At 42.2% G+C, this 23130-nt stretch overlaps 1 protein-coding gene across 1 annotated transcript in view; it reads right to left on the bottom strand.

Moving 5' to 3' along the window:
* Positions 1-15849: 15849 nt before the first annotated feature.
* LOC130111784 (OTU domain-containing protein 7A-like) overlaps positions 15850-23130 on the bottom strand; it is a 58650-nt gene continuing 51369 nt past the window's right edge. The window contains exons 10-12 of the mRNA XM_056279066.1: positions 17907-17991; positions 16736-17631; positions 15850-16624 (exon numbers count right to left, since the gene is read on the bottom strand). Of these exons, the coding sequence (XP_056135041.1) occupies positions 15850-16624; positions 16736-17631; positions 17907-17991 (1756 nt within the window). The remainder of the gene's footprint in view (positions 16625-16735; positions 17632-17906; positions 17992-23130) is intronic.

The following is a 23130-nucleotide window of genomic DNA, read 5'->3' as shown; positions in this document are numbered from 1 at the left end:
AGGGTAGTTGGCCAAGTACATTGGGAAGAAAAAGAGGGAAAAAATACAAAAAAATAAAACGTTGAGTACTACTGGCTCAGAGAGTTACCCATACTTAAAATTTTCAGTAGCATAAGAGCTTGTGTAGGGCAGTAGGGTGACTTGGTGGTAAAAAAGACTGTCACATGACCCAAATATCAGATATTCGATCTCCCAGAACAGCCAAAGATGCTGAACTTCTCTCTGCTCACTCATACTACACTGCCCTGGATAAGCATGTTAGCCAAACAGCTAAAATGTGTATGTTTTGAGGAAAAAATAAAATAAAATACAGTGATGAAGGAGCAAGCATATTTTTCTCTAAGGGGAGGAGTCAATAGCTAACGTTTGTTAATTGGGTTTTGCTGTCAGTGAGTCTTCAGTGTAATCATTACCAAAGACTTCAGGTATGGAAGAATGTCCATTAAGGGTTTCCTTAAATTAGCCCCTTAGATTTAACAGTGAGGGCATTGCAGGCAACATATCATAAGAACTGCTAAGGGCCTCTTCCAGTTATCTCATCCTTCCATCTGTTTTCCCACTTTCTCTTCTTCAGGATCACAAGGGGCTGGTGCCTGTCCTTGTATACTTCAGGTAGGAAGTAAGGAGATACATTTGACAGGTCAGCAGGTTCTGGCAATACAAACAGACTCAGACCTATGGGCAATTTAGAGTCCTTAATTCACCGACCCATGCAATGAGGTAAAGTGCTAACCGCAAAGCCACACAATCAAAACTGTCCTGATAACAGTTCATAATAAAAAAAGTCATATGATTTCTCTTCCCCCACCAGTCCCCGTCTCTGTCTCATGAGGTTCAGGTTGTCAGCTGATTAATCAAGGTGCAGTTGTTTTGTCCAGCAGAAATTAGCAGGGACTCCTACTTTGGCCTGTAAACCAATGATATTTTTATGTTAAGTAATCACATTTTTAGTGAGGTAACTGAATGGGGCTTTCGAACAAGTTTTTGACATATATTGAGCTTTTAACTTTTACTGCGTCACGTTCAAAGACAAGTGATGTGATCATACAAGAAATGAATGACTGTACAACGTTTGGTCTCCCATCACCTCACACACTCAGCCATCTCAAACTAGTCCTGGAGGCCAAGACTCTCAGGTTGGATGTCCACAGGCCTCCACCTTTTGAACTTGCAGCAGTAAACAAAAGCTTTAATAGACAAACTAGTAACAGCTAATGTTGCTGAGAAAGATACTATTTGAATCTCTTTTGCTGATGAGAGTGGAAATATATTTGAAGTCGAGCTTTCAGTTCCCGAGCACGAACAACTTGCTTAGCTCGGACTGTTGAGAACATGCAGCTATGTGAAAATCAGGAGAAGCAGAGTGCCAGTGATGTAAAAAAAAAAAAAAAAGGGTTCCCAATGAAAAAGTCACCTTGTATGATCATCAAAGAACACAGCATCTACTTTGCAATGAGATCAAAATGAACCGCGGTATCCATTAGGGTGCGATATCCATGTCTTGTGCACATTAGCTGGACTAGTATGCTGGCTGGGTACCAGGACCTGCCACACAGTGGACTTAATTCATAGTCTTTAATAAAGGGCCCCATAGTTCACATCTGAGATCACATGGCTCCTTTAAGCCCCTCCACCAGGAAAATATGGAGGAATTTGTGGTTTAATACCCTGTTAGTTTGGTTGTCTTGAACCCAGTTGGATCACACAGATGTACAAACACTCACGAGTGGGAGCTGAAATACTACAGTGTGCTACTTTCATTGGAGTCAGCATAAATGGAAGGTGTCCCATACCTACAGCATGGACTGCTGGCTTCCTGTCCAAATGCACACCCTTCCACACAGTGTAGTTTGTGTGTGGAGTTAAAAATGGATAATGACCTGGGAGTTTTTTTTGGGGAGGGGGGGGGTAGATTGGCATCACTTCCAACAATTATTGAAGTGAAACTATAGGGATAGAATGCAGAAATCATCACATATGAACCTCTTATCCAAATGTGTTTTTATTTGGGTGATGTCAATATATGATTCTATTGGATCAATACAGAGCAAATTAATAGTTGCCTGGTTAAGTGCTGTTGATTTCGCTTTCATGATAAAAGTCAAGCCTTCAAAATAAAAGTATATATCTAAAATACCACTTGATGCCTGCAGTGATGTGGACCCCTTGTCAATACACCACATGATGCTTGCTTCACTGATTTTCTTTATCAGAAACAACAACTAACCATTTATCAATTTCATGACCTACATCAAAGCTGCCATGAACTATGTCTTTCAAGTAACTCAGTCATTATGATAATTGGTTGATGGCCACAACTGTACAGTTACACAAATTCTATATATAAAGCTATTAATCCATGTGCTGGTCTGTTGTTGTTCTGCTGTACCTTTTTAAAACATCATTTTAACTCTGTAGAAAATATTTTGTGAAGTTGTCATATACAAAAGCAAAAATTAACCAGATTGTACATTACCATGATGGCATTTTAACTTGTATGCATGAATGAGTGGAGCTCCTGTTTTTAAATAAATTTGTAGTAAACCATATGGAAACAATCATTTTGTTTATGTATAGTCCTAATGGTGAAGTGAGCCTATTTCAACATCTTTGATTTGTACCCACCTGACAAATCCGATGATCCTTACCTCCCACCCGCTCTCAAAATTAAAGTCCAAGCCAGGATTTTACATAAGCACTCAATAGGACACAGGATAACTACTACATAACAACTTGTGAGTCAATAATAGTCCTTGTGCACAACATACAACATGTAATACATGTCCTTCTAGAAAACAGAAACCACAACCATTGCAACAAAAATCTATATTTTCACTTTCTCATATGATGTGGGATAATTCCCAACGAGGTGTCCGTTATCAGGAATCATTACACAGCTTTGTTGAATACTCAATTCTGATTGGTCAATTATGGCATTCTACAGTCTGTTATTTCTGAATAGCAGACTGTTGCAATGGACACAGTAAAGGACTAACGAATCCAATGAACTGCTTTTTTAGCGGAAGGAATAAAATTATATTTAAATCAATAAAATAAAATCATTCTTAAGTTTGACAATCACGTGGTCATTATGTGATGAACATGTAATGAGCACTTGTGAATTTGTGACACTAAATTCAACTGGCACTTGAACACGGAACACATATTTTGTTGTTAACTATCATTATTAGTGCATACAAGACATGATTGCCTTCTAAGCTGATATCGAATAGGTGGTCTTGATGGTTTTGAAACTCAATTGGCACTTTAATCATACAGGACTGGGTTTTGTTATTTCTGTTAGTGCATATGAGAAATACTATGTCTTTCAAGCTGACGGTCAATGTTGATGGCCTTGATGGTTGTATTGGAAATCTGTACTTCACAGGGGAGAATCTGTGTTCAAAGTTAAAAAGATGCTATCAAACAATAGTATTTGAATTAATCACAAAAAATTGTGTGATCCATCCATCCATCCATTATCTGAACCGCTTATCCTGCTCTCAGGGTCGCGGGGGTGCTGGAGCCCGCCTGCCACCCAAATGTGTGATTAATTAGTTATTTTTTTAATCAATTGATAGCCCTAATAATATATTCTATTCTATTCTATTCTATTATACCAGTGAGGGATGGGGAAAGGTAAACTACCAGGGTCACAGAGAACGCTCTGTTCTCTACATGCAGAAATCTTTCTTCTGTCATGGTAAATTGGTTGTACCTTATTCTGTGAATTGGGTGAAGAGGCTGAAGGGAACAGCATTACTTCAGATAGAAAAAAACTCTCACCTCAGTTCTTAGTTTGAAAAATTGATTAAAAATGGAAAAATATTTTGTGGTGATGGTGGGGGTGCACGTCTGTGCCTTTGCAGGCCAGGCAGAAGAATATTGAAGTGTCAGATTTGTAAAATATACAGTAGTGGAGCCTGATGTCATGATCATTTGAGAACTAACATATGCCATTACAATTACATATTACTATCAGTATTTGCTGATTTGATGACTGTGGCAGAGTGGGGTGTGGAGCAGCTGCCCTGAGTTACCCTAATCCACTCGGGGCAGATTAAATACAAGGAAACACCAGAGACTGGGGGAGAGCAGAAGCCATAGGGGATGCAGACCCATGTAGCTCTCTACCCACACAACCAGACTGCAGACAACATGCTGTTCTTATTGTGCTCTAATCTCCAGTTTTAAATGTCGCTGTGATTTTGATAAACTGGCTGTTAAGCCTTCAACTACCATCATTGTCCATGTCGCCATGGTGGAGAACACCAGCTGTGGTGGTACTTTGCCACAATGACTATTTTAATACACACGTTTACTGAAATATATTTGCACGATGGAGTGCCTCAGACAAGAACTGGACTCCTAATTCTGGCATAGTTGGCACAATGCTTTATCCATCATGCAATTTAGATAATGAAATCTCTGACCTTAGAAGTGTCTGTGCTGTGTCTACCCATTGAGTTTACCAGGACCTTAGGAGGAATTAGTCTTCACACTTCCCACGTTCTTGCCATCAGTCTGCCTCACACTCCCACCCTTGTAAAGACAACATGTTGGGAACAATCACTGGTGGCCGAGAACACAGATCCTAGTACATGGGGGGGGGGGGGGGGCACAGAAACTACTCAAACAGTGTCACCTACTTGCATAGATCTTCTTGCATAGATGCAACAAATAGATCAGACTGTATAAAAGATCAATTATAATAGATTCCTAAAGAGACAAAATGACAAACAGAATCATAGATGGATAAAACCAGTAGACAGACAGACTTATACATGAGTGGACAATGAGGGTTGTCATCCTGCAATATTTAAAATGTCATTTCTAACATATTGAATAATAGAGGTGATGCATTGTGGAAAATGACATTTGAAAAATGTCAGCAAATGAACAACAAAAAATCCTGAAGAAATTAATCAATACTACACGAGTGTGTGAAGTTTTTTGATCTGACTTTTGAGGCAGCACTGTCAGGCCACCCAACATGAACAAGTCGGGAGACAGACCACATTTTCTCTGCAGCGAGCGTGCCAGGGACAGATGACTCAAAACAACAAGTTCATCTCTGAACACGTCGCCCACGACAATTCTCCATGTTCTGGATGACCCTGTGTCCTTTAACTTCCTGTCTGTCTCTCACACATAGTCACACCACACACACATATTCACACATATTCACACCACACACACATGCTTATCTATGTGCTTGGACGCAGACTTACAAAGGCACAGTATGACCAGTAGACATTGAGATGCACATGCACACATTTACACACTCCCACACACGTGCACACATAGTCACATATACAAACACACCCACACATGCACACAGAAACAAACAAGCTTCTCCCTTCTACCCTAACAGTAAACCGTACAGTGTGAATATAGAATTAGTGTGAGCTGGACGGGAGAGCCTACTGTAGGAGGAATAAAGACGGTCTCGTTACAATGGGCCCTGCAGCAGCAGCAGTGAGGATAGATGACATGACTGGAAAAATAGAACCCATTGTAAAGGGTCCTTCCCACAATCCACCATTATTTTACTGCACGCAAGTCAGAGATGTAAGTAGGCGGGTCCTATAAGTCAATGAGATGCAATGCAGAGCTTAGGGCCTGGGTGAGGGGAGACTGGGTTGTGATTGTGGTCAAAGGTTGTGGATGGAGAAAGTGATAAGTGGCACTCTCCACTACCTCAACATTTGCCATGGAGATGCCCTCCATGGTAGGTAGCCCCCCCCCTCCAACAACCACAGTAAGACTAGAGAAGAGAGAGGGCATTTATGCACTCCATCCACCCAGCAGCACCTGTTCAACTTATATCCGGCTAATTTTCTCTGGGGGAATAAAGTTATTGTATTAGTTCCTACATTCAGCATTAAATTACTTGCAAAATGGCAAGTGCCGTTTATGGTCACACACAACACGTGGTGGATGTTACACAGGACTTGATCTGACATGATCTGATAGGGTGCTGCACCACAGATATAATGTCTCATTTTGCTAGCAAGCATGGAACAAGGTGGTCCCGTTTTTATCTGGCTTTAGGGGTAATCGAGATAGATAGGTTTGGAATGAAGATGCTATAATGAAACAATCCAGACCCGGTCTGCTGTGGTGATCTTCTCTCACATCATCTCAACAGCTTTGCTGATGTGTTCTCCCCTCTGCTGGGATGCACAGCTATCATCCACTGCTTTAATGAACATTTCCCTTGGGTAGTGGTGCAGACTTACTCTTAATCACTTGCCTGAGTACATTCAAAAGTTGTGCAGACAGAATAGGAAAAAAAACTATGTTGAAAATAAGAGTTGGATGGGGGGGAGATATGGTATCTGGGACATTAATTGTGCTTTGGGCAGTTTCAGACTCAGATTGATAAATAAGCAGCTATTGCAGCTTGCCCTAGAGGTCCTAGTTCAAAGGGAATGTGCATTGGTTTATGGGTCTGGCTGGCTAATAAAAATGTTTAATTCCTGCCTTTTCTGAGCTGACCAGCCCCATGACTGACCTCCTTTGAAAAGCTTCCCCAAGTCTAGTCAAGTGACAGGAGCACGGCTGGGTGGCATTTGAGAAGGTGAAAAAGGCCCTTGCTTTCACCTGATTTTCCTCATTCCTTTATCCTCCAGACTAATGCATTGAATGAAAAGCTGGGGCCCGTTTTGTTTAAGGAGGTAGGGGGACTTGACTGCCATGCATTTGGTTGCAAGCTTTCACAGCACCATTGTAAAAGAATGCCTTGTCATCAATGGCCGGTTATCACTCTATCACTACCACCTGTCCATCACTATCATGCCTCTGCAGGGGCTCCGCTGCATGAAAGATACCAACGCATGGATCACCCGCTGGCATCTGGTGTCGCAGCTATTCAGTTTCAAGGTGAGCCATAGGCTGGGTGCACAGATGGCCGTGGTTGACTTTCTCTCCCACCTGGGTAGAAAGGTGGGGTGTCACTTATCGGCCAGATGGCTCCCTGTCTTGAGTTGAGCAGTGGGGATATGTAACAGGGGTGTGGTTTCGGTACTGGTTTACAGGCAGGTACATTTAGGAATGGCTCATCTGGGCAACAAGCAACACCTGTTTATAATTAACCTCTCTGCCTGTTAATATTCGTGTGCAATCCAGCAAAGAGAGAGGAAGCTTGGGGGTACTGAAGAGCGGACACTTTGGATGGTGTAGAAATACTGTTTAACTTATGGCCTCTGGAAAGAGGATGATTGAGACTGACTGGGCACTGGTCTGCTCGTTACAGAGAACCTGAATTGATCTTGTTCTGGTGTTACGGATATGTTTTGGGGTCTTTCCCCTTTCGTTCTATTTTTTGTGCAGAGCTGATTGTGAACACGAGATGCCACAGCTGTGCTTATTATTATGTGTTGTACGCTGTGTGACGTCTGGGAGATTTAAAAAAAGGGAAGAAACTACAAATCCCACTGCAGCAGGTTCCTGAGTGTGACGTCACGTCCTGCCCATTCGTTTGGCGGGAAGGGCTGATTGATAATTGGTCCCCGCCGGCGGGCACAAGACGAAAAAGAAGCGAGGGAAGTCTGTGGCACAGGCTCAGCGGAAGCGTCAACGTTTTCTACACCCCTCTCTCTCCACTAAAAACAAGAGACTTGAACACCATCCACACGAACAGGACTGGCCGCTCACGGGAGCTGGGATTGCATTATTCGGACCACTGAGAGGAGGCGTCCTCGCGGGAGTCCGGAACCGGTTCACGGCTGCAGTGACGTAAGCATTGCTGTCAGTTTATTCGCCTCTGTTTTTATATCGGCTCTGTGTTTGGTTTCCTCTCTATTTGTTTCACGTTGTGCTACTGCAGAGGCAAGCTCCGGCTCTGTGCTTGTCGCGGCTGTACCATAAAACTGGCGTTCCTAAGTGTGATTCATTCATTCATTATCCAAACCGCATACCCTTACTCTGAGTCGCGGGGATGGTGGAGCCTATCCCAGCAGTCGCTGGGCTGCAGGTGGGGAGACACTCTGGACAGACCATCACACACATTCACACCTATGGACAGTTTAGTGCGGCCGATTCACCTGGTCTACATGTCTTCGGACTGTGGGAGGAAACGGGAGCATCTGGCGGAAACCCACGCAGACACGGGGAGAACATGCAAACTGGGACGACCTCCAAGGTAGGACTACCCCGGGGCTCGAACCCAGGACCTTCTTGCTGTGAGGCGACCGCGCTAACCACTGCACCACCATGCCCCCTTCCTAAGTGTGATGTCAAATAAATATTGTAAACTGGAGTACTGTCATCATGGGGTCCTCCCAAAGTACCTAAACCTTAGTCCCAGCGTCCAAATAAGTTAGTCAGTTGGAAGTCAAAGATGTACTGTGTAAGAGCTTCTCTATGTTGAATTATCCCATCTATCTATCCATCCATCCATTATCCAAACAGCTTATCCTGCTCTCAGGTCAATAATGGTTCTATATAGTAGATGACACAATGTCACCTCTTCACATTTTTAAGGTTGGATACAAATTTTGTGTTCCTCATATGAAAAATATAACGCCTTCTCTTACTAGGTGATTACTAGCAAAAATGAAGAAAATGTATTGTAACCGGTTATTTTCTTGCCAGGTGCGGGATTCGATACGGGGTGCACTGCACCACAAGGCGACATCACTAACCGCGCGGCTGAAGGGTCAGACCCGTTAGCTAGGGACTAACGTGTCTTATTAGTAGTTTACAGTCGTCACCCTCCCCGGAAGCGCGCCCTCGCGCTTTGTTCATCCCGCGCTCCGAAGAGACTTCTGAGGATCTGCACACTTCCGGATCCCACCGCTGCCACCAATGTAACCGGTTATTTTCTTGCCCGGTGCGGGATTCGATACGGGGTGTACTGTACCATAAGGTGACATCACTAGCCGCTCGGCTAGAGGGTCAGCCCAGTTAGCTAGGGACTAACGTGTCTTATTACTAGTTTACAGTATTGTACTTCAGTGTAAAAAATGATGTACTAGCACTAAGTAACCCCGCTCACCACGTAGTGGTCTTCATCATCCTTCACTCCTTTTAGGATCCCCATTAGCTGGGACCTTATAGCAGCTAACAAGTATTCCTGGGGTCCAAAGAAACAAAAATCAGTATGTTACAACACCCCCCAACAAGAATAAAGAGTTATGTTATCAAAATATGACATTAGCAAAATAATACCCTGAGCACATTAAAACAAATGCTATTCGTAAATGCTCTTTGTTAAAGGGAAATTTCGCCGATGATTTTGTGTATGTGTAATAAGTACTGATGAGTAATGTAGTGGGTTGAAGCATTAATCCTGCGTTCGATTATAACTCGGAGGTCGGAAATTCCTGGTTCCCACTAGGAAAAATCAGATAAAACGGCACGTGAGCTCGGAGTTCCTAGTCGCGAACTCTAGTTGCTTTTTTTCAAGACACGGAATTATATGACGTCACATCAAGATGGCTGCCCACAGTGTCAATGGTATCAATGCTTTTAAATCGATAAAGATACCCTATGCAATAGTTGGTTAAATATATTAGAGCGACTTAGGGGAGCAAGTCCGGGAGACCGTCGCCACAGCCGGGACGCGACCTCACGCCTCTGGGCGCACGCGCTTCCAATGACCTCACGGTCTCACTATCCCACTTCTGACACCAATGTAGCGAATTCGCTGGGCAGTCGAGCCAAGGGCCAACGTGTCTACTCATGGCTAAGTAGACACGTTGGCCCTTGGCTAACGGGTCAGACCGTTTAGTCGACTGGTTAACGTTATCGCTTGCGGAGTGGGAGATACAGGTTCGCGTCCCGGCTGTGGCGGCTCCCGGCCTGCCATCTTAATTTGCTACATTTGGTGTCAAAAGTGGGATGGTGAGACCGTGAAGTCATCGGAAGCATAGGCGTGAAGGAGCTGATATGCTTAAGCGCGGGGACGCGCTTCCCGAAGGAGGGGGGTAGTGAAACGTGCATGGGTAAGTAGATACCTTGGCAAACGGGTCGGGCCCTTTAGTCGACTGGTTAACGTTGTCGCTTGCGTAGTGGAAAACACGGGTTTGCGTCCCGGCTGTGGCGACGGTCTCCCAGACTGCCCCCCGAATTCACTACAATATAACATTAAATATTAGTTGTTATTAGCCGTTTTATAGGTTAACCTATCGCTAATCACAAGGTCACTAACTTGAAAATGTTCGTTGGCAACGATAACGAGAAGAAAACTGAACCATGATGATATAAAAAAAAGTATTTGATTCCAGCCTATTGTACACTTCGTAATGCCACAAATAAATGGGCTGAAATGGATCGGGCGTCCATGTTTTTTTGTTTGTTTTTTTGCGGGCGTCCATGTTTTGTTTTTTTTCCGCCTGGTAGCTCGAACGCAAGGATGTCGGTAATGGCGTGTTCCCAACTTCCGATCTCCCGCCTCCGGGCATAAACGAATGCGGAATTTGTACTCACTGTGTACTATATTGACGGAGATATCGGCATTGTCCTGCTCAGTCTTTCCCACAGTGCCTACATGCACCAGGATGCATTGCACATAAGCCTCTGTATCATCCTCCATAAAATCCTCTGTTAGTGTTGTGAGATGTGATTGCCACCATCAGAAATGTGGCTTTGCAGAGAGAATGAGGATGGAATTTTTGAATAGTGTGTTTAGAGTAGATCACAGTATTAGAAACCCTGCTAGGCTGTAGTTTTTCCGGCCGTATGGTGACGTAAGTGACGTCATTTGGCGGCCAGAAAAAAACCCGTTTCACCGTCGCCCCAGAGACGCAGAAATAACCGGGAACAACTGCATGTGTTTTTCATGCGTTATCCCTGTCACAGATATACAGAGATGAGGTTGAGAATTTGCGAATTTTGCCTTTACGGCCTTTACATGTATCGTAAATATTATGAGAGATATTCTTGATAAGATTTGTAACGCATAATTAAACCAATGTGTAGCACTTACATTGCTAAAAGACAGAAGGTGAAATGACATAAAATCTCTATTCCAAAATGGATACATAGGGTGGATATACAGTATAGAGCTTCTTATTCACAGCTGTAAGTGTGGGAGGCTGCAGTTTGACAGGAGCAGTGTCTTATTTTTAACCAGATCCAGAGTACAGTTCCCATACAACAGCCGAGCCATGAAATCCTAGCTTGGTACCGTTTGTTTTCGCTGCCTCGGGGCCAATCCAAGGATGAAGATTCCCTCTTCTGTTGCTTTGACAGGAGAGCAGAAACTCCTGGATTTGATGTGCACTCAGTGTGGTAGCAGGGCTGGTCACAGCAAAGCCATGGGATAGAGTTGTGGTCTGCTGGCACAGGACATGTTTTATTCCCACACATTTTGCCACACTAAAGAAACTCAGAGCAAGAACGAATTAATGCATCAATTAATACAGACATTTTTGCTCTGCGCCTCCCGGCCACTCATGATGCCAAAGCCTGCTGTGGCAGGGCTTGCTGAGCATCCTTCGTGATTTGATATTGTGAGGAAAGTCTCTTTATTCTCTACCCCTGCAGGTGCCCCTTGAGACTTGTTAGGAAAACTCTTAACCAGGGAGGATGCTTACCTTTCCACAGGGGTTTGCATCTTGGTCCTTTGGTTGGGGAAGGGTCTCCCTGCTCATTACAGTATGGAGTATACTGCCATAACAGCCGCCCTACAGTCTTCTTTTTTCGGTATTGATATGGTCCTTATGCAGATTTTATAGGTCTCTAAGCTGTTGTTTGTAGCAATGTTTGATGAAAAAGAGGAACAGACGTGACAAAAGAATAAATTATGCCTTTTTAATTTTCAGATATGAACACATACAGTCCCATTGCTCATGGGTTATGAACCACACATTGTCTTTTACAAGGTATAACGTAAAAAAAAAAACCCCTCAGCAATTCACCTTATATACCCACTGATATTGGTGCTAAAGCTTTCTTTGTTTTGATTATCACAGAAAGTGCTTTCCTTGAATAAAGGGTTGGAAATTCTGATTTTCAATTTTTTTTTTTACATTTTTATTGCAGAGGAGGGCAAAAGTAGGACACTTAAAATTCAATTTGGCTTCTTTTGACACATAACCCATATTGACACAGTACTGTAACAGCTACAGTAATTTGAAAAGAACATGTGGTTGAGCTACCAATATTGTACAAGGGCAGATTATTGCAAATCAAAAACCTGAACGTTGATGCCAAAGCTGTGGCTGTGAGGACATCCCCCTCCTCATCCTACAGGTCGACTCTGAGGTATTTTGGACCAAACTCAAACACAGGAACACTCAAATACTGTAACTTACCAGTAAGAGAAGCTCGCTTAAGCAGACAGTTTCCTGTTTGAATGCTAGCAGGGTAAATCTTTGTGGGGGGGAATTGACATAACATACCCTCCTCTCCTTCACCAGCTATCGCAACAGTGTCTTTGGCCAAGACGGTTAACTTCAGTGGAGCTACTAGGTGGCCTGCAGGTCAATACTGTGGTTCACAGCTCCCAAGTTCGAATGTGTTCAAATGCATGTGTAAAGCAAACCTTCCCTGGGTAAATAAAAGGTTAAAGACACACAAACAGACATGCATGCACACGCACACATGCACGCGCGCACACACATACACACACACACACACACTCACACACACTCCTCTTTCTATCTGGATATACAGGTTTCAGCACCAGTACTGCATAATGTTTAATGCTTATATTTTTTTGGACCTTAGCTAGAAGAAGCTAAAAATACCTTAACAGTTAGGTGATTTCATTGAAAGATACCTACTTATCACACAAAAAGGTTCGCACTGTTATCCTCAACTTTTTACACACTATTTCGGTGGATATGGAAACTGGTAGTCTGTTCTCTGTGTTATCCCAGAAACTGGACAACAATAATATTGCTGTAGTGGAGAAACCACACGAAAGAAAATTCAGTGTATCTCCTCTTTCTTGAATTTAAATGTCCTATCATAAGTGTCATGTGAGTTTCATGAGCCTTGAGCATTTAAGACTTGTTAAACCCCATTGTGTAATTTAAAAAACGCACAAGGGTGAATGAAAATATGAGCTTTTTTTTTTTTTACAGTTGCATGTTTTGTTTTTTTCACAACAGTCTAGATTTCATTATGGATTATGAATTAGCAGACCTCCTTAGTAAGCACATTGTCATCATCGTACAGTGAGACGTGCTCGGCAGGTAACAAAACAATTCTGTCCACTCTGAGGAAATGTGATTACTTTTAACCTAAGACTCTGTTGTAAATTTCATCTCCATTCATTTTCTTAATGCTTGGCAACAGTTGATACTTTGGAAGCAATTACAGGTCGTGTGGAGCATTCATGACAAGTACGTTTTGTATTTGAGTGGTTCTCGTCTAATAAACGTGGCGAGTTGTTTTACGACTAACTCTAAACCTGTTGAAACCCACAAGCTTCTTAATATTTGATTGATACATGTATTATTAGTATGACAATATGGCTGACATGTCAGACCAGTTGCTCCACTGTTCATTTCAAGTTCAGTTTTGGTGAGAGGATGACTTCCCCTCATGGCCATGCACTTTCAGTAACCTACCATGTAACCTACCAAAGTGAAAATGGTGTCCATAAGAAACAAGCGCAAAATATTGCTTCATGGTATTTTGTGAAAATTATATAAAAATATTGTTTTCTATTTTTATACACGTATATTTAAGCCTTGGCTTGTAAATTCCCAATGACGCCACATTCTCTAGTCCATTGACAAAAAAAAACAAAACAAAAAAAAAACACAAAACGAAAGAAACCACACGGACAAACTTGAAACAATAAACTAATGATATTCTCCTCAATTTCTGCTATGTACAGTATATAATGTGCAAATCAATAATTTAAGTTGTGTAAAACTCTGAAATGAATAGAAAATCATATTATACACTTAAATGTGTGAGTCTATGAGCCAGTCACATAAGAGGGCCACAGACTGCCTTGGTTGAGTGTCTTTGCTGCTAACATCCTTGGCCAGAGTTAACTTTGCTTCTTAACAACATTTACTTTAACATTCAAATGTTGGTAAGCTTGCCTGCAGCGTAACAAATACACATAACTACACAATCACTTTGCTGATTAAAACATTCATATGATAAAAAAAGCCAAACTAGTCTCATTTAACCCTGTATTAACTTTTGCTGTTATTATATAATAAAAAGTGCATATTTAGGCTAGAATTTACACCGAAACACCAAGGCAATCAGTTATAATATAAATTTAACTTGCACACTGCCAATCAGATTTATTCAAAGTTATATAAATTGATCATACAGCTGTTAAGGGCAAATGTAGGCTATCAGCTGAAGCTCTGAGCTGAAAGAAGATGTGGCCAAGCTTTGACTTAAATGTTGAATGTAAGACTTAGTAACTTAGAGGTATAAGATAATAGCTTACACTTAAAGGATAGGTTCATTTTCTTTGAACCCAGTCTTCATTAAACTGTTGTTGGGCATCATTTAGAATTGTGCTGACAAAAGCATTGCTGGTTTCTTAGGGAGTAAGAAACACACCACTTGGTTGAATCTTTTCTCTGGGCTTCAACACTTTCCAATGGGACATCCACTTAAGCCTTCCAAAACTATCCATCCATCCATTATCCAAACCGCTTATCCTGCTCTCAGGGTCGTGGGTTTGCTGGAGCCTATCCCAGCAGTCATTGGGCGGCAGGCAGGGCTACACCCTGGACAGGCCGCCAGGCCATCACAGGGCCACATCTCAGGGCTTCCAAAACTATTGTAGCGAGAATTCAGGGGCAGCCCGGAATTGAACCCGGTTTCCCCGCACCACGGGTGACTGCGCTAACCAGCCAACTAAAGGGTCCGACCCCTTAGCCGAGGGCTAGTGAGTCTACACAGTCGTGGTCACACACTGTTACACTATTTTATAGTTCCTTTTCAAAGCCATATAGGTCACAATTTATTCACCAAAAAAAGTCTATTTATTTTACGTTTATTCGGTTTTGAAAAGGAACAAAATCTGATTTAATTTGAACCTTATTTTTTTGCAGTAGACGTACATCCCAACCATCTGTACTTGGGAGAGCAGGAAGTCCTGAAGCTCAGCTGACCCATAGCATTTGCTTCAGCCATGTATTAGACAAACCTGTAGAATGGCAGCTAATGGTGTGGGTGTAGCAAGAAAAACATATTTGTGGAATTGGAAAATAAGTCAATTTAATTTGACAGAAAGCATAGTTTTTGAGTACTTTTTCAATGGAACACGACATTACAGATTTGATTGTTCTGCATGATTTTTGTAAGATTAAACGATTGTACAATAGGACTGTTGAAGCACTGCAAAATGATTCAGCAAAGCGGTACGTTTTTACCTATTGAAATGATCAGTGACATTTCTATATGTACGATTCTAAATTATGCCTGACTACGTTTTCATGAGGTCTGGGATAAGAAAAAGTGAACCTATGCTTTAAGATATAAACGATTAAGCCTAAACTCTGAGAATTTGGCTGTCAACTTGCAGCCTTTTTTACTCCATGCTGTTCAGGACATCTTTAAGATATTACTAATAACATGAATAAAATTAGTTTGAGTAAAGGTGGTCCTTTGGTGAAAAAACCCCTCCTACAAATGTAATAAAGATGAGTACATATTCTGGCCAAAGTTGTTAGCAAACAAAAGAGAGACAGGTTTCAAATCAGATAGTTGTATCCATTTGCAGTAGCCTAGACTCAGACAGTAGTGATGAGACTTTAATCTTAAGTATAGTAAAAGATCGCCTCTGACCGGTAACCTTTCTGCCCTATAACCACACTATGTGCACAACAATGTCATTGTTCAAGTCATTGTTTAAGACCTTGTTCTTCTCCTGACCAGCTTGAGTTGTATCAACTCTGACATGACAAGAAAGGGCTATCCAGGTCTGTGAAACTTGACCTCCCTCTCCCTGCGATTGAGCTCCTCCTTGTAGCAGTAGGAGCAGTAGTTCTCGGTCTCAGGTCGGCCATAGAAGGAGCAGTTCTCCCTTCTGCACCTCCTCTGCTGCAGGCAGTACATGTTGCAGCCCCCTGTGCCACTCCTCCCTTTGGTTTTCTCAGTGGTGGTGCCGCTGCTGGCCCAGGCGGATGGCGAGTCGGCATCGGCGAACTCCAGGCAGTCTCGGATATCGTTTGCGTTGAAGCCGTTGGTGTAGGTGTGGGACTTGTGTTCTCCTGGCATGCTGTAGGGATCAACAGACATGCTGCCCGTATTCATGGCGGTACGGACCCCGGACATGCGGGCCGGTGAGTAACTCTGGGAGGAGAGTGAGCGGTTCTGTTGTGGGTAGGTGGCACACGTCTTCAGGGTGCCCACAATAGGCCGATAGGGCTCCTCGCGAAAGGAGGCTGGTGGTGAGCCTACATTGACCTCCCTTAGGTGAATGATGCTGGAACGCTGGATGGGTGGCGTGTGGCTGTAGTGGGCTGCCACTGGTATGGGGGCTGAGGGCTGGCTGGAGCTTAGGAGGGATCTCCTGCTACAGGGAGAGCTGTGGGGAGATGGGCTGTGGCGGCCCTGCAGCTTAAGAGCCAAATGTGGAGGAATGTGTGGGTTATGGCTTTGGTAGTGTTGCTTGGCAGGAGAACAGCTCTCGTGGGACATGGAGACAGTGGGTGGGGGTATGGGAGGAGGCGTGGGAGTGGAGGTCCTGTTCATTAAACGCTCTCGTTCTCTCTCCCTCTCTCTCTCCCTCTCTCTTTCTTTCTCTCTCTCCCTCTCCTTTTCTCTCTCCCTTTCCCTCTCTTTGTCTCTCTCTCGCTCTCTCTCCCTGTTTGGGATGCTCTCTTGCTCAGCCTTCTTTACGGATGCAGAGTTCGTCGATGGTCCATTTGTGGCTGTCGCCGCCACTGCAGTCACCTGCGTTGTCTTCTTCTCAGCCTCCTTCCTCTTCTGCTCCTGCTCTTGACTGAAGCGCTCCTGGGCACTACTCAGGTAAAAGCTTATCATCTCTTCGTGGAATTGGTGGCGATGGCTTGTCAGGAGCAGTCCAGCAAAAATGAACTTGCGTTCCCCTTGCATCGCTGCTCGCAAGATGTTGAGGCTGAGCTTGACATCTGTGCTGTACTTCCAGTGCTCTGTCTGAGTCTTGTCCCCCACCAGCCTGGCCAGGAGGCTGCCTCTGTCCCTCTCCAGCAGGGGGGATGGCAGCCTCTCTGTTGGCGAGGGGCTGGTGGTTTTCTCAGATGAGGAGGAATTGCTGGCCGACTGGCCCGATTCCTCTTTCCCACTTCCTGCTCCATCCTTCCGTGACTTACCCTCCCTCTTGTTCTTGGTCTTAGTCTCGCCATTTTCCAGGCTCCGTCCATTGCCACCTGAGTTTGACCGGTTAATCTTGCCATGCACCAGCCCTCCAAGGCCTCCCATGTTTTTCTTCAGTTTGATGCCTATCGTCTTGCTGAAGCTTCCAAGTTTGTTGGCCACCGAGTCCGTCCTGGTTTTGTCCTTGTCCTTCCGCTGTTGCTGCCTATCGCTTTTCTCCTTGGGCTCTTGAGCCTTTTCCTTGGAACTGGCAGCAGAGGAGGACGTGGGGGCCTTGCCATTGTTGATGTTGGAGTTGCTGCCGACAGATTCGCGGTCAGAGTCCATGGAGTCTGCTAGAGACTGGACGTCCTCTCCTGCTGACGCTGTGGGGGACTCTGGCATCGCAAGGGGAGCCTTCAGAGTAGACGAGATGAAGGACAGGAGGATGAAGGAGAAGATAAAGTGGAGGTGAGAGAAGGCATGCGGAAGGAGAGGAAATGGAAAATGACAAGTGGGGGGAGAAAGAAAATGGGAGTAGAAAAGGAGAGATAAAAAGAGCATATGTCCTTAGTTAATTTTCCCTTATTTCATCACACCCTTTAACCCTTCATTTTATTTTCCCCTCACAATCCACCAGACAATTCAATGACAATTTTCTCATTTTACTCTGTCCTTTAAAAAATGCTCACCCTTGTTTCTGATGGTATTCGAATCCATGTTACATTCATGTAGCTGTGCAGGAGGTTGAGCTTGGCTTCCAGTGAAAGGATTAAGCTGTGTGGAATAAATCACAGTTGGTAACAGTTACCACATTTTGGATGAATATCCCACTGACTGTACCGTTGCTAAGCGTTTGTTTTGTCTGCTATACAAAAACTCTGGAATTTTATTTGAGAAAGAAGGAAACCGAGTTATTTTCATATTGGTGAAATGTTCCACTGCCAGATCTTCCAGCTGTTTTCAGAGCAGTGTAACCTTAAAGGACCTCTCTGCTGGGATTTGTTCACATTGTTGTTGCGGTACCTTTGGGCCCACACCTCGTTACAACCCTGCACTTCCTTTCTAATTACCAAATGAATGAGGGTTAGGAATGAAAAGCCTCTATCCAGAGATTCTCCAAATCATACAATTCATACATAGAATTAGCAAACCCAAAGAAATCTGTTTGGTAAAGCTCATCAGTGCTGACATTGTGCCTGTTTTCTTAAAAGTTCTTCATTAGGGGGATCTCCTCTCTTCTCCTCTCCTCTTTCTCACTGTTTATTTTCTTCCCAACTGGGAGGAAATGGGGCTTTACAAACCAGCCACAGCCCCAGGGGTAAATTTTAACCTACCTCTCCCTCCCTCTCTTTTCACACCACTTCCATCACCACAAGAACACACCGTCTCCACATGGTGCAAGTGGGCTTCCCTCCTTTCCATTCGGACTTACTTTCATCTGTTAATCTGACTTTTTCTTTTCTTTCTTGCCTGAAAATTGTCTCACTACCCTCTCTTTCCCCCTGTCCTTTTCTGATTCACATGACAGAAATGTTTCTCCTACTGCTTACTTTTCGTACCCCACTCCATTCTCCTTCTCTCTCCATCTCTCTCGCTTTTCTGTTGGTGAAGTTATTCAAGTTACTCGAGAAAATTAACCTTTCTTGTTTTGTCTTACTCTATAACCCAGTATCATGTTTTTTCGTGTTCATAGTCATGGAAATTAATCTATTGATTTGTGTCCCGCAGCACGATTGTCAGACTTTTTTTCATGCTACACACACCAAAATTTAAACCCATGCATTTTAAATGGGAGCAATTCTCTGACTTTTTTATGCTGGACTGAACGGAATATATTCAACACAATGAATATGTAAGGGTGACTTATATCATGAAAGTTATTTTGTTTATTTGTTTAGTCATATTTTCATATTGCAATCCTGCTGACCATCCAGGGCATTACTACAGGTATGGGGCCTGAATTGCTTGGGTCAGGGTTAGGTCTGAAAAGAAAGATCTTGCATTTCATCAGGAAAATAAACTTCAAAGTAGGCTAAAATTACTAGTTTGGTTGTAAATTAGTCAAACATTGTTACCTTAAATGATGTTTTTCCACTGTTTCCACTAAAACAGACAAAAAAACTAAAGATCTTTCATTTCATGTGTTGGGCCTCCAAAAGGCTCTCTGAAAGCAAGGCTGGGCCAAGGCTGTGTCCATGAAATGTAAAAATTAAGACTTTGCCATAGAACTAAACTAAATGAATCGTTGGAAAGGTCTCGACCCGCAGACCTTAAGACTGACATCATGTCAGTCTTAAGTTTGTAAATGGTGCCTGCTTTGAAATATTGACCTCTGAACCACTGAACTCAGTGCATGTTGGAAGGCTTGTCATTCAGCAACAGAAGGGACTACAGACATGGGACCAACAGTTACTAATATATATATATATATATATATATATATATATATATATATATATATATGAGCTCTTATATGAATAAAGTGTATAGTTAAGTTGCTTGGAGTACCACATGGGCAAGGTTTACCACCGAGGACCGGATAGTTACTGAGCACTCCTTTACATACTTTTTCATCTTTGAGATTCACTTCAGATCATTTCTAAGCAACAACTTTGACAGTATTTGGAAGTTATATATCTCTGTAAATTGCACCCATTTTGGCAATGGGGTAAACCACTCTGATGCAGATACAACATAGAAAATTAAAAAGGTTTAAGACATCTGCGTCATGACAGATAATTCATAGAATAAAGCTTAAAACCATTGTTTTTTTTTGTAAAGGGTATCAGTTTAGTTTTATAATATGACATCACTGTAACAGATGAGATCTTCTACACTTTAAAGATGTGTAATAGTGATGTTGTATTGTCATGTAAATCGCCCCTTTTTACCATAAACGTAATAAATAACATATCTTTATATTTATGGATAATTTTTACATTTATGGATAATGTACTTATATGCCAAGATAAACTATGTTACATATTTGTACTTTTAAGCTACTTGGGTTATATCCAATTGTTAGAATACAAACATTAGAAGCAAACAAGCACGAAGCCATCCAGACCCACGAAGCACCTGTGCAGCACATGTATGTGGCACAAGGCAGTCAAGTCAGTTTTATTTGTATAGCCCATTATCACAAATTACATTTTTGCCTCAGGGGGCGTTCTAGCAACACAATATCCTGTCCTTAGACCCTGGCAGCGGATAAGGAACAACTCTATTAAAAAAAAAAAAAGTTTTTTAAAAAAAACTCTTAACAGCGAGAAAAAATAAGAAGAAACCTCAGGGAGAGCAACAGAGGTGAGCTCTCTCTCCCACGATGGAAAGATGTGCAATGGATGTTGTGTGTACAGAATAAAACACAATTTAAAGAATACAACATTGAAAGAGTATAACAGAATTATAATGGAATTATAAGATATATAAAGAATATGATGAGGAGGATGCCAAGCAGTGTACAGATGCCACCGGAACAGCCTAGGACATGAGCCACGCCACCACCATCACCATGTAGACCTAACAGGAGGACAGACTACACATGCACATAGGGGAGACTCACATCACAACATTCACATACATGGGAGAATAGACAACAAAAAACACTGAACATTGAAACAGTATATATATATATATATATATATATATATATATATATATCACATTTATTTATTTAGTTAGTTATTGACAGCTGATGATTGCTTATCGCATGAAACAGGCTTGTACTGTCTTATAAAGAATTTACTTGACTCACTGGATTATATATATAGCATCCTTTTATATTCTGATTATATATTCAGCACCCTTTTCCCAATATACCCAGCATCTCTCCTCCACACATGTCCAAGCCATCTCAATCTTTCCTCTCTTGCTTTGTCTTTAAACCGTCTAACCTGAGCGATCCCTCTAATATAATCGTTGCTAATCCTGTCCTTCTTCATCACTCCCAGTGAAAATCTTAGCATCTTCAACTCTGTCATCTCCAGCTCCATTTCCTGTCTTTTCATCAGTGCCACTGTCTCCAAATCATATTACATAGCTGGTCTCACAACCATCTTGTAAACCTTCCCTTTAACTCTTGCTGGTACCCTTCTGTCGCAAATCACTCCTAACACTCTTCTCCACCTACTCCACCCTGCCTGCACTATGTTCTTCACTTCTCTTCTGCACTCCCTGTTACTTTGGACAGTTGACCCCAAGTATTTAAACTCATACGCCTTCATCACTTCTACTACTTGCATCCTCACCATTCCACTGTCCTCCCTCTCATTCATGCATAGGTATTCCATTTGCGCCTACTGACTTTCATTCTTCTTCTCTCCAGTGCATACCTCCACATCTCCAGGCTCTCCTCAACCTGCACCCTACTCTCGCTACAGATCAAGCCAGTGCATTCTTAGTGCTGGTCCCAAGCCCAGAATAACAGGGAGGGTTGCGTCAGGAAGGGCATCTGGCGTAAAATCTTTGCCAAATCAAATATGCGGATCCTAAATAAGATTTCCAAAGCAAACAAACTAATTAACTTAAATATAAAGTATCTAAACATGATAAACAAACAATAACCTAAATAAACTCAATGAAACAATCAGGGGCTACAGAAAACAATTCTTTATGATAGTGTGTGTGTACTTTTCTTGTTCATAAGGGCCAATGTGTCTGTGTACATATTGAACTCAACCAGAAAAACACCAAGATTTGGGAGGGAACTAGAGAACCTTGCTTTATGTATGTGAAATTTACTAAATGCAAGTCTAAGATTTGTCATGTAACTTAAAGATTTATTTTCACATTCAAATGTAGTAATAATGTCTTTAGGCACTCTGTATTTGCCATTTATCCTTAAGAAATACTACCGTATCATCAGCTAATTGTGTAATTTTTATCTCTGTCAAAAATAGTTAAGCTTTGTCTACCTGGCCTATGTGAAATATTTAGACAAAAGTTCAACCATCCATCCATTATCCAAACCGCTTATCCTGCTCTCAGCAACAACAAAAAAAACAAAAAACAAAAACAAGAAATAGGACATCCTTAACATACACCTCTTGAAATGGGAAACCTTTGTGAAATGTTGGGATACAGAATAACAGTCTAACACTAATCTGATGTTAGAGCTAATGTGACATTTGGCCATAAAACCATTTCCATCCAACCATTATCCAAACCGCTTATCCTGCTCTCAGGGTCGTGGGGATACTGGAGCCTATCCCAGCAGTCATTGGGCAGCAGGCGGGGAGACACCCTGGACAGGCCGCCAGCCATCACATGGGTTTCCTCTGGGTGCTATGGTTTCCTCCCACAGTCCAAAGACAAAATACATTAATAAATTCATTCATTCGTTCATTCATTCATTAATTTTCTCTTCTAGATTATTTCTTAAATGTTTAGCAGGAACCTGCGATAACATTTTATAGTCTGTGTTTAAAAGTGAAATGGGCCTCCAATTTTCAATTAATAAATTATCTTTATCTGGTTTAGGAATTAGGGTTCGCAGACCTTCTTTCATGGTTGTTGTCATCTCCTTTCTAGCTATGCATTCTTTGAACATGAGTAATAAATTGTCCTTAATAAAATCCCAAAAGCAAAGATAAAATTCAACTGAGAGACCATCACTTCCGGGTGATTTCCTTAATTTCATTGAGTGTACAGCTTCAATGATTTCTGAACTTGAATGCTCACCTTCACAGCTCTCTTTGAATTTTTCAGAAATTGGGGGGTAAATTCTTTAACATGTTCCATAAATGTGTCACACTTTGGTTGATTAAATTCGGATGTATATATAATTTGCAATAATTATTGGGGTCAGAGCAAATGATACCATTTACATTAAGAGATGCAATATTCTTTTCCTATTTCTTTTTTCTAAACCAAAAAGTAACTGGAATATTTCCCCCCCTCTTCTAACGACTT

Source organism: Lampris incognitus, chromosome 4 (genome assembly GCF_029633865.1).
Source record: "Lampris incognitus isolate fLamInc1 chromosome 4, fLamInc1.hap2, whole genome shotgun sequence".
NCBI classification, from domain to species: Eukaryota; Metazoa; Chordata; class Actinopteri; order Lampriformes; family Lampridae; genus Lampris; species Lampris incognitus.
This window is presented reverse-complemented; position numbering and strand designations above follow the sequence as displayed.